At 43.4% G+C, this 12,591-nt stretch overlaps 1 protein-coding gene across 1 annotated transcript in view; it reads right to left on the bottom strand.

Moving 5' to 3' along the window:
* Positions 1-3,311: 3,311 nt before the first annotated feature.
* Positions 3,312-12,591, bottom strand: part of rtn4rl1b (reticulon 4 receptor-like 1b) — a 43,440-nt gene continuing 34,160 nt past the window's right edge. Inside the window, exons 3-4 of the mRNA XM_053423303.1 lie at positions 5,562-6,013; positions 3,312-4,199 (exon numbers count right to left, since the gene is read on the bottom strand). Coding sequence (XP_053279278.1) covers positions 3,312-4,199; positions 5,562-6,013 — 1,340 coding nt within the window. The remainder of the gene's footprint in view (positions 4,200-5,561; positions 6,014-12,591) is intronic.

A 12,591-nucleotide genomic window follows, 5' to 3' on the forward strand; every position in this document is an offset into this window, starting at 1 on the left:
ACACAATCTATTCAAATTGATTACTTTTGAAAAACAGTTCTCAGTTTTCATTAAAAGTTCAGATTTGTCTTTTCTTTACCCTGCAGCAAATAAACTGTAAGATGTATATGAAAATGTCAAATGTTCCATTAACCGCTGCTGCGACGGCTGTGAATGAGCACTTACACACTGACATCACGTTAGTAAGTGCATGTTTCCATTTCCTCTCTTTACTTTGCATTAATGGATCTATATGTGTAAACTTATTAGAGAATCCACGCCCCATCAGCTCCTGTAAATAGTTACAAATGGATACAGGGATGCCTTACATTTTTCGGGACGAACAGTTAACATCTCATTCAGCTCATTCCATTGCAATGGAAAATAGAAAAAACTGTTTGGATTTGATTACAATGGAAGGCATTGACATTGACACTGTTTGGATTCATATCAACTGAATCATATTTATATTGCAACTGCGAGCGTCATATTTAAAACCTGAATATTGGTTTGGAATGTGGGCTCAGACCAGCATGAGTCGGCCAATTCGTTAAAGTTTAAGCGTAATCAAATCGGATTAAGCTCTTTAATTTAATTGCTTCATTTTGTTTTTGCACAGTTCCTAGGATAAAAAAAGTTTAAACAATTAATACGAGGGGATTTAATGTGTAATGATAACAAAAGCTCAAAAGCAAAAGCATTGGAAGATGCAGAGTAACAGTAGCTACACCAGCTGCCAGACCAGCTATCAATTTAAACATAATTACACAGCACTCTTAACCATGCACATCACAAATCCTTCTGGGCTCATTTATCATTTAACAGAATATGAATAAAAAAATTAAATTGAACACTTACTCGTGGATCAATTTCCATCACAGTGAGGGATATTTAGAGAAAGGGAAATAGAATTTATGTTCTAAAGGCCCATTAATAATAATAATAGCTTGGAATATCTACAGATTCCATGTGACACTTTCATTAATAACCTTAGTGTTTTTTTAAATGATTTATTGACCTGCTGGATATCTCAGTGCAGCCTTCATGAATTTCCCCTTTTTCGCCTCCCAGGTGGCCAGGTACTTATTTCCTGTGTGTTGGTGATAAAATCGCATTTGCAGCAAATATTTCTCTAATAGTTACACTGTGTAATGCACATAAATCCGAGATATGTTCAGGGGCAGTTGCAGGACGAAGCCGTAGTTTAGACAGTGAAGTCTGATCTGTGGAGACAGATTGCACAGTGGAGGAAAAAAAAGAAGCTAAATTTGCTGACGGAATCAATTTCAGGTTTAAACGAATTAAAAGGAACGAGAGGCTGGAGAAAGGGATTGAGCGTGCTACCTTCTCCCTCCCGTGGGTAAGCCCATAAAACCTGGGACGCAACAATAAACAGACTCAGACTGCACCGGTAGACATAAGAAGATATAGATTTTAATATCTTTATAAACATTTTTGTACTGTTGTTCTCCGATGATAACTTACGGAACGACTGAAGTATGGCAAAGAAGGAGGATGATGAGGCGTACAGTCGAAGGAGAAAGAGGGAGGTGAGGAGTTTGTGCATCAACAAAGCAAAGGTGCCAAAAATATAACAATGAAAAAAAAAGAAAACGTAAATAAACAAATCACCAGGAAATCAAAACAATGTAAAGACCCCCCCCGCCGCCGACAGCGGGAGGAGCAGAGAACCCTGTTATCATCATTGATGTCACTGATATTGTTTTTGTCATAGTAATACAGTAAATGATTAAATATCAGCACTGCAAGAAGTCCTCGTCTCCATTGTCTAATGGTACAGTTCACATCACTGATACAAACACCGTCTTATCCGTGGATCCGAGGGAGGCCCACGCGCTCCAGAGGGGAAACAAGATGTCCGTGGGTCAGTCCACATTCTGCTGCCGTCCCCTCGCTCCCTCAGAAGCGATTGTCTTGGTCTTGAAAGTCCTCACGTCCACGGACAGTCACGTCACTTAATTAAGAGGCAAGACTCTCTCTGCACGATCCCTGTTTTGCCATGCTCCAGTTTTTTAAAATCTTTTTTTTCCTCTCTCTCTCATCAAAAGTCATTTTAGGTCCACGCAGATTTCCGCCCCCTCATGTTCTTGTGTTCCTCAGAAGTTACGTGACACACACAAAAAAAATAAAATGTGTGTTCCTCATGTTCTCAATGAGGGAAATACACCCGTGCCGAGGAGGGATCCGCCCAGCACGACCTCACTGGGAAACTGAGAAAGCCCCGGTTGAACCCCCCCACCCACCCCCCCAGGCCTCTAAGGCTCCTGTCGTCTAGGTCCATTTTGTGTCTTAGAAAAATCAAATGAACAACATCTGACACAAGATATAGACAGACTCTTCAATATTCACAGCTTGATCAACCAGAGACAGTTTTTTTCCAAGCAAAATGAAAATAGCAAATGGCAGTTCCCCCGTCATCTTGAAAAAACAATTAGCAGCTCATTATTCAGTTGCACAGAGGGAGAAAGGTGGTGTAAGTGAAGATGGAGGCAGAGTTGTGTGTAGAAATGTGGTTAAATACGCAGAAAGCTTGTTGCAATACCTGGCAAACAAAAAAGGACAATTGTTACAGATTTATACAGTGTATGAGCAAACTGCTTGTTATACTTATGGCCTTAATACATCTGTGGCTATAGATTTCCATTAGAGAGACACATCCCCATGTCTGACACTGACGGACAACTTATTGCCGAGTTTACACTGTACCTGTGTGTGTAAGAGAAACTCGTGTTTGGACACACTATGAGCAAAGGGGGCAACAGAAAAAAACAGATTTGGCAGAAAGCATGAGACCAAGAAAAGACTGATAGCGAAGGCTTCACAGCTCCGTCGACTTTGCCTTTGTCGCTTCTTGACAGCGACTAACAAACTGACAAATTAAAGCTGGAGCGAGCACTTAAAGACCAAGCTCCTCTGTCTCGGAGCTCACCAACGTGCTCTGTCATCTCATCTCATTCCGTGAGCTCCGGCTGAGGGAAAAAACAGAAGTTTACAAAAATAGATTGGCCGACGAGACGCATGGAGATGACGTTGTACTGGCTTCAGTGGCAGTGCAAGCTTGGTCTGTGTTCATCTTTTCCATTCTCAGTCCCTCCGAAGTTTTGTGCTGCGAGTCTCTGTGCTGATTTTTTTTTCAGTCTGGACAGTTAAGCTCCCTACACAACATTTACACATATAATCACACACACACACACACACACACACACACACATACACACACACATAAGACACACAGGCCTTGTAGTGCAGGAGCAAGAGAGGATCTGAGGGCTGTGTTTTTCGTTATTAGCATTAGCAAAACCCTCTGAAGGTCAACGGAGGATATTGTCCAGATTTGTTGTTATCAAGGCCACAAGGAGGGCGTAGACATGTAGTAAGGACCGGGAGGAGGCTGCCCTGTTGGCTTGCTGAACCCCACTAGGGGGACGAACAGTGGTCCGGGGGCTGCACTTGTGCTTCCTCCTCGTGACGGTGCCGTCTGGGGACGTGTGGTCGTGTTTTCCCCCGTCTGTGAAGTCTGGGGAGGAATCCTCCTTGTCCGCCATGACCTCCTTGGAGTGAACCTCGTTGTCACCCTTCCCCTTGCCCGACCTGTTACGAGACTTTGTGCAGTTCCGAGAGCGGCCGGGCCTCGAGGGGTGCACAATGTGGATCTGCCCTCCAGAGTCCCCCGCTACGCTGCGATTCAGGGACGGATTCACCGTGCCAGATAAATTGTTAGTCTGGGCTCTGGACTCGGAGTTAGGAACAGTTGGGGAGCAGTTGGGGAAATCCTCCTTGCGCAGCTCTTTGAGGTCCTTCCCGGCCAAATCAGCTGGTGCCTCACAGCCCACCGCGGAGGTCGACCCTCTGAACCGTTTCAACCATTCCCAGAGCGTCAGGGCCTTGCAGTCGCACGTCCAGGGGTTGTTGTTGAGGCGCAGGTACTCGAGGCCGGGCAGCATGTCCAGGCACTGTCCGGACAGCTGTATCAGGGAGTTGTTGAACAGGAACAGGGTGGTGAGACGTTTCAGGTCATGGAAGGCCAGGCGGTCGACCCACTCGATCTGGTTCTGGTGCAGGAGCAGTCGGTCCAGGGCTCGCAGGCCCCTGAAGGTGTTCTGGTTGATGCTCCACAGACGGTTCCCATGCAGGAACAGGTGGCTCAGGTTGTGGAGGTCCATGAATGTGTCATCCTGCAGGAACTTCAGATGATTATCCTGAGGAGAGACAGAGAGCATCCAGTCACAAATTACACATCATGCAGTATTTTCACTTCAATATTGGACTGTTAAACTGTAACTTTTATAGTTTGCCTGAAGGCCACGAAAAGCATTCGTATAAATCTAAGTTTAATGAACCTTTTAAAGTACAATCGTAAGAGAGTAACAAGATCAGGTCACTGGAATATGTCAGGGTACATTTCATTTTATAATATGGACATAAAAAGGGTCTTTATGGTTTTGGTTGTAATTCAGTTGTTTCAGTGTACATTTGGGTTGTGAGTTGTTCAAAAGGAAGTGTTACCTTTAAAGAAAATATACATTAAGAACATGTCTACAGAGAAAGACAGAAATACAGAATATTTTACAAAACAGTGCTTTTTTAATCTAGTAAATGCAGTAAACCAAGAAAACCCATAAAAAGCGTTTGTCTGCACACCAATGTAAAATCACTTTGTGCTGTGTGTTTGTGAACTACTCTTTAAACACGGGAACTAATTCAATATTCAATGTGTTTGTAACCCAGGATGCCTTGAATTCTGAAAAGGGTCAGGGAGAGTTCACAAATGTTTTATAATAGTTATTGTCTTGTTGTTTGAATTCCAGTATATTAAGTGAAAAGAGGCATTTGAAGTATAAAGTAACAGCTCTGCACACTGGTTCTGTTTTAGGGAAGATTTCTTCACTTGTTCATCAAGTGCTTCAGTGTTAATCGCTCTGGTGGATGCCCTGGCTTCACCTGGATGATGATGTGTGGATGCTGGTTCCATTTAAAGAGTGGTAGGAGGCAAATCACACAGAATGTCACTGAAGAGATTTATATTTTTTATTTTCTTTCTTACGAGCCCAAGACTAATGCTAAGTAAATTTCAAACTGATATTAAGGATACCCACTAAGTTAAGGGAACCTTTCAAAGTAAAGTTACTCAACTGAATGCACTTACAATCATAAGAGAGTAACAATAACAGGTCACTGAAATAAGTCGAAGGATTTTATCATATGGACATAAAAAGGACTATATGGTTTTGGTTGTAATTCAATAGTTTCAATGTACATATAAGTTGTGAGTTGGTTTAAGAGGAACTATTAAAGAGGAGAGACGGATGGGATTCATTGTTTTGTTTTAGTTTTTTGCCGTGGTATGGAATTGGGTATCGAGAATCGCGAAAATTTTATGTTAACTGTATCGACAACAAAAGTTTTGGTATTGTGACATCCCTAATGCACATAAACACACGTACCCTCTAACACAGAATACATGGTTTGTATTTGAATGAATTTGAATTATTTACACATGAGTTGAAGTGACAGCCCAACTAGGTCTTAGTGATACAACGAACCAGAAACATCAAGCTTACCTGCAAGTAGAGATACTGCAGGTTTCTGAGGCCTTGGAAGATGTTATTCGGGAGCGAGCTGAGTCCACAGCGGTACAGGTGCAGCGCGTTGAGCCGACTCAGGCCGTGGAAGGTGTCTTCAGCCAGGGAGCGCAGGTGGCGGTTGTCTCCCAGGTCCAGCTCCTCCAGCAGCGTGAAGCCGTGGAAGGTGGAGGGCTCAATGTACGTGATGTTGTTGGAATAAATCCAGAGAGTGACTGTGTTGGAGCTGAAGTGGCCCCGAAGTAAGCGGTGGATCTTATTGTTCTGCAAGAAGATGCGCTCGCTGTCGGGAGGGATGCCTTCGGGGACGGACAGGAAGTTGTGGGCCTGGCAGGAGACGGTGCTGGGGGAGGTGTAGCAGATGCAGTGACGAGGGCAGGACCAGGAAAGCTCAAGTCCGCAGAGAACCAGCAGGAACTCCAGCCCGCAGCCTGCACACAAAGAAAGAGAGAAAGAATTTAAGTTCCCTTTTTTAAACTTGAAAGTTAAACTTAGTGCCTTCTGGTGTAGCTCGGAACCTGGAAAGCAGAAATATGAAATGAATAACACTCAAGAGTCTTATCCATGCTAGCAGGAGAATAATATACCATGTTTAACATAATCATAGTTTGAAGTCGAGGGATCACTAATGATCCTCTAATGATGCTTAATATCTGCAGCAAATCTCCTGATAATCCATCCAGCACATGCACTTGTCAGAAGATTTCCCCCTGAACCGCACATCTGAATGTCATGCTCATGAAGGTCTGCACAAAATCTCACAGCAAACCCCTGAATAGTTGGAAATCCAGGCTGAACATGAACACTACAGTATGTGCTGAAGTCAGGTCAAGATACAAGAGCAACTAAGAAATCCGTGATTAGTCGAGCTGTTCATTTGCAAATTGATTCCTCATGTGATTCCGTGCCAGTCGGGGATGTGTTTCTTGTCACGGGTCCATTAAGCGTTTTTTGTTTTCCACACAGAAGAGACATTGTCTTTCTTATCTGTTCAAACTCATGGCACACTTATCCCCTCCAATATTCTGCCACCTCAGGGAGATGCACTATTAAGCGTCCAATCTCTCGCCTGAGTCCGTTGGTACTACTCTGCAGAGAGCAGGGGCTGTCATCAGTCTGTTTGAGCTGGTAAATGGGGCGTGGAATGCTTATTTAAACTTGTAGTAAGCTGCTCTGAGGCGCTTGCTGATCGGTGACACGATTCCCCAGAACCCTGAGACAGGATATGTGACTTATCCACAGTCTCATCTAAAACGAGACTCACCCCCCCTCTGACCGCCGCCATCACAAATGTTCCATCTGACAACCCCTGGCTGCCTTGTGCTCAATTTATTATTCACAGCGCGACACGGACCTGATTCACTGCCACTAATCGATATGCCTTTGTTGCCTTTGAACTCACCCTGTAATCCTGGGTCTTAATGCTCCGGATTCAGGAGCTGCAGAATTACCCTCCGCCCGAGAGACAGGCGTATTTATCTGAATGTATTTTCTTGCCAAATTGTGGCTAAGCTGTGACATTCAGCGTCTGACTCCACTGACCTTTAACAGTAATTCTGCGTCTGGCCGCGGAGCCGGAGCGCCGAGCTGCGTGTCACCTGAATGGGAGTGTGCTCGGGCACGGATCTAATCCTATTTGTTAAACCCCTCCGCCGGGCGACAATGGAAATGCATGCATCCTCCTGAACCAGAACTGTGCCCACCAAATGAGCCGATTATTCACGGTTGAGCACTGTCAGAAACTTTAATTTGAGTGTGTGCTCACACGCAGGTGGAACGCTGTGTTGGAGCCCCCATGATTTTCCACGAGAGCACTTTATTTAGACTTTTCATTATAATGTCATAACCTTCATCTCCTCTTTATTGCTGGCTGCCGAGGCCAAACAAGAATGTATGAGTGTCTTGTCACCCCACCCTCGACTCCTCATGAAGATGTATCAAGCCTGGCACCTATATATTGACTGAGTAAATGGAGGGAAAACGTTTTGCATTACTCTCGTGATTTACATGTTTGGTTTATTTAGCAGATAAATAAGTAATACAAGACACAGTCAATTTCCCAGCTGCTCCTTGAGGAACATTTGCATGACGCAGCAGCCACTGGGAACTTGGGACGCGGCTCTCCTGTCAAATTGGCTTGGTGTTGGTTCACATTTTATTACACTACTGACCCTCACAGAAGATTCTTCTTTTTATAAATAATGCACAAAATTATGGAAATTTAATCTTTCCTTTAGCTTTTTACATTTGTTCTGAGATGAAATGATACTTGTTTCTATCAGGAATTCATCCAGGATGTTCCATTATTCATAAATATTATTCTTAAACTATTTCCATTAACTGTTTTCCTCATGCATGACTTCAGTGGAATTAGGTACCAGATAGTGAAATTATCCGAGGAGGTGAGAGACGCACAGATAAGCGGGAGACACAGGGAAAAGCAAGGGAATGAGAATGAAGATGCTGCCTAGATAGTGAGACAATTTGAATCAGTGAGCTGCTAATCATCTTGGACACATGAGGATGCACCTCCTCGCCTCTCACTCTGCTCAGCTTGTCAGTGAAGTAATAGATTCTTTACCCCGCTTAATCTAATCCTCTCAAATGGCTGTGTTTTTTTACTGCTTTGCCAAACACCGCTCTATTCGTGGGGGGGGGGGGGGGGGAAACATTGAGACTAAAAGGATTGGCGGATGGAGTTTAATGTCTCGTTCTCATTCCCTATGAACAAAACCAAAAATCTTTCAACTTCATCCCTGGTGAGGCGTCAGAGGAAGTGAACTTATGATGTGGGTGCTCTTCTGATGCTGCCAGTACGGTCTTCTGGCGCATGCAGATGGAGTGACTGGGGAGAGGCGTACACTCTTCTCCTTGTTTTCTGCCACACTGAGAGCTCGTGTGTGTTCTCTCTCTTACGCCGACACAACATCGACTTCAACACCTGCCAGCTCACTGGTCTCAGCCCCCATGTATTTACACTGCCAACACACGCAAACACAATGCGGCGTATGTATTTATCGTTTGTGGGTCGGCTTTCTAGAGCTACGGTGAGACATGCATTCTGGATCAGGTCTGGGAACGAACGGGGCCAGACTGTGTCAGTGTGACGAGCACAAAAAGGCTGAGTGACGCTTGTTTACACTGGTTTGAATAGGGAGGCTGGTTTTCGCCAACAAAGGAAGAAATACGTATTGTGTGGGAATGCTGTCCTTAAATGAAATGTAAGAAATTAATGTGTGTCATAACTACATTGTGCTCGGGCACAAAGAGCCATTCAGCTCAAATTGTATTGTAAAAATAGCTTTGGACACAACGTAGAGGTTATGTATGCCAATGGTGCCTGTTGGAATTTGGCAGGATAAAGAAAAGGCCCAGAAAGAGAGAGAATGGTTTTTTTGGGAAAGGAAAATGTGCATCTATTTCTGTTAGGAGTCTGGGCCGGGTATTAAGACTTTCATCACCAGTGGTTCACCTCCGAGTGGTTCCCTCTGCAGCTTCCCATCACCCTCTCTTCCCTGCCTACTGGTTACCGATGACAGATGGTATTGATGGCTTCTAACAGGGAGAATCACATTTGACACCGCGACCCCGTCCTCACCAAAATTCCCTTTTTTTCTTCGGGGGAGTGGAAAGACAGTGGATAAATAGATGAATAAAACAGAGTGGTGCGGGTCCCCCGACAGACAATGGGAAGGGGAATGAGTAGAATATCAATGAAACATAGTTCACACTAGATTTGCCCTCATGAATAACACATCTCTGCTAATAGGCGGGAAGCGGTACGTCTAGAGTTGTGTGACTCTGCCCATCATTAGACTGGACAAACTCAATTTCCTGTGTCTCTCCAAAGACCCTGATAAGCACCCTGGTGTTTTCGCTGCAGTTATTACCTGCTTCCAAATAACGTCTTGGCTCTGCACTCAGAGGTGTTTACGGGCATGTCCGTGCATATAGCGGTTAATAATGGTAAACTCTGGTGAACTTTTACGCTGTGGAGCCAATTTAGGTTTGACTCTATACTGTAATCACATAGAAAGATCCCAAAGTTCTTCTGTGTTAAATAGTTTTTCCAACTGCATTTTAACAAGTTTAACTTTTGATTTGTATTCGAACCAGGCTTTCTAAGAATACAAAAGTAAGTCTGAACAGAATCTAATATGTTTAGCTCATAAAGTGAATGGTGGAACTAGAACTGAAGGTCTGAACAGTGGCCATTTTGTATAGCTTGAAGCATTCCATGTTGGTTAGTTTAACATGTACTGTTATGTCACGTGCCAGACTTCGTTATCAGACTATTTATTAAAACAAATATTATCATTAACTAAAATATTACTGCAAAAAACATGTGGATTCTGTTATTTTTTCTATTTCTCGTGCCTCATCTGTTTACATCTGAATTATGTATTTGTAGTTGTTTACATCCCAAATTTGTCGTTTTAAGATCTCTAATAGATGTTTAATCCCAAGCATCTTTTAATAGACTTGAAACAAAATTGAGCAGTATTAATAAGGAGTAACATCAATAAATTATAAGTTTTTACATAAGCTCGCTTTCTATTTATCTTCGTTTATATAAGCTTTGGTTTCACGGCGAACTGAACAATGCTCCAATCGGATCATCAGCTCCTGACATTTCCAGTGTGGGTCAACGACTGCTATTTTATTTTAATTAAAAAAGTTAGAAATAAAGCTTTAAAGCTGTTTCTTACAATTTGCAAAGAAAATCTCTGACTTGCAAATAAAAATCACACTGATGACTTCTATTATTTTGTGACTGAACAGCAAACTCACACATGAGCGACCGTGCCCACAGCTGTGACGACTACCACGTCTGCCCGGCAATATTTGTTTTGTTTTTTTACAGCCAACTGCAGATGGTAATAGATTTAGTCTCATTTGCTATTCAGCGGCCCGGCTGCAGGCGATACAGCCTCAAAAGGTTCCCTGACAATTCTTCTAGTGGATGAAAGTAAAATGGGGGGAGAACAATGACAACGCTGAGGTCTCGAAGAAATGCAGCAGAATTGAAATGTATCACTTTGCTGTGATATCCCTTCTGGTGCAGATGCGTGAGTGTGTGCGTTTGTGTGTCTGTCTGTACTGGAGCTGGTCTCATCTCTTATCTCACGGCGACACACTACACATAAATGAGGTCACACAGAGCTGATAGGGTAATTATTCTATATACAGTGAATTTTCTAAATATCAACGAGTAGTTTTTGTTCTTGGAAAATCCCTAAACATTTTATTTTTCTCCATCTTCTCTTGTGATAGATACAAATAAGAGATATAGAAGTCTTACTTTTACCTTATTCACCTTATCACTGTTCTTCATAAACTTTTTTAACACTCAGATACCGAGGCTCAGTGGGACTTGTGCTTTTGATTTATATTTGGTTTGTTCTGCTCCATTTTCCTTCGTCAACTATCTTCAATGTCGTCATCACTTCCTGTGCACTAATTGTCTGATCCTTCTTTTCTCAGTCTGGCCTAAATTTGCGGAACACAGTTTGTGATTCTATTCCTGCCGAGGCGGGGGAGCGGCTGGAGTGTAAAGCAGATGAGAACCGGGGCCAGCACAGTGCCAAGTTGTGTCAGGGTTAATTGGAGCAGCGTGCTCTCCACAGTATTGATATTTATGTCCGCTAAGTGCTACTTTATGGCCGGTTTAATATTGTGAACAGCAGCAGCCGGTCAATGATGGGGCTCTGTCTATTGAATATCTTCAGATTAAAAAAGGGACAAAGGGAGAGAAACTTCAGTTAGAGAGAGAGGAGGAGAAGTCTATGTTGGAAACTATGACAGAGGTCTCTCTCTCACCTCAATAGAACAGACACTTGCCACTGCAGAGAGTTAGTTATGACACATAAACGCATTAGGCAAGCAAGCAACGGACCAGAGGGAAGTTAAACATGAAAAAGCCCGAGATGGTGTGAGTGACAGCAGTGTTTCTCAGGTTGAGGAATCAAGAGGGCCTAAAAATAACTCATCCAAACAAGCTGCACCATGTGAAGCATGTACAGAATAAAGATGAGGGTTTGTCGAGGGCGCGCAGGTGAATAAAGCACGACGCCGAAGGAGCCCGGCAGAGAGGCAGGTAGCTGTGAGCTCAGCTATCAACGGATGTTTAAAACCCACGTTTTAATTAGCAGACTTTAATGGAAACAAAGTAGAGGCTGATTCCACTTTTCTTACATTCGGAGAGACACATCTGTGCCTGCAGGTCTGCCACTCGTCACGCTTACACCGTGTTCTGTTAAACGTTGACGGATGCTATACAGGACGCACACACACACACACACACACACACACACAGACACACACATCACACTCCATCGAAGCACAAACGTATACGGGAAGACTCGCCAAATCACCGCTGTCGGGCCAACACTGTCATCCACCAACTAAATTATCATGACAGCACAAAGCCAAATGATTCAAATATATTGCGTTTCCCTCGGCGGTATTGCACAGCACCGGCTAAACCAAACTAATGGTTCTGCCAAACCTTTATAAATCATCCAAAGTGTGTCTATATGTAGTTCATATAGTTCCGTTTAAGTGAGAGCATCTATAATGCACTTCCAATCGGCGGAGAGACTAATAATTATCTTTCATGATTGATGGTCTGCGGCTCTTGGAGGTGTTTGATATAATGTCGGAGATCTTTATGGTCCCGCTCGCTGCCACTAACACGGACAGTAAATATGTGTTATTATCACGGCTTCTCCATGCGTGTTGAACAGGCTGGTGTTTTGATCATCGAAACACCAGAGTCATTCTAGACTCTGTGTTTCAGCCGTTTTTTCTTTAGGGAAATTAGCTTTGACTGCCACCAGTGCAAGGAAAGCAGTATCGCCAGAGTCATTACGTGTGATGATGATGAGTCAATCAGAAAACTACTGTCGGATGCTCATTTAACAGATTTAAGAAGCAATCGCTGCTTCTCAAACTGGTAAATGTGTTTATTTAGTTCCAAAGGTCTTATTCGTACCACTCATGTGCTGAA

Source organism: Pleuronectes platessa, chromosome 5 (genome assembly GCF_947347685.1).
Source record: "Pleuronectes platessa chromosome 5, fPlePla1.1, whole genome shotgun sequence".
NCBI classification, from domain to species: Eukaryota; Metazoa; Chordata; class Actinopteri; order Pleuronectiformes; family Pleuronectidae; genus Pleuronectes; species Pleuronectes platessa.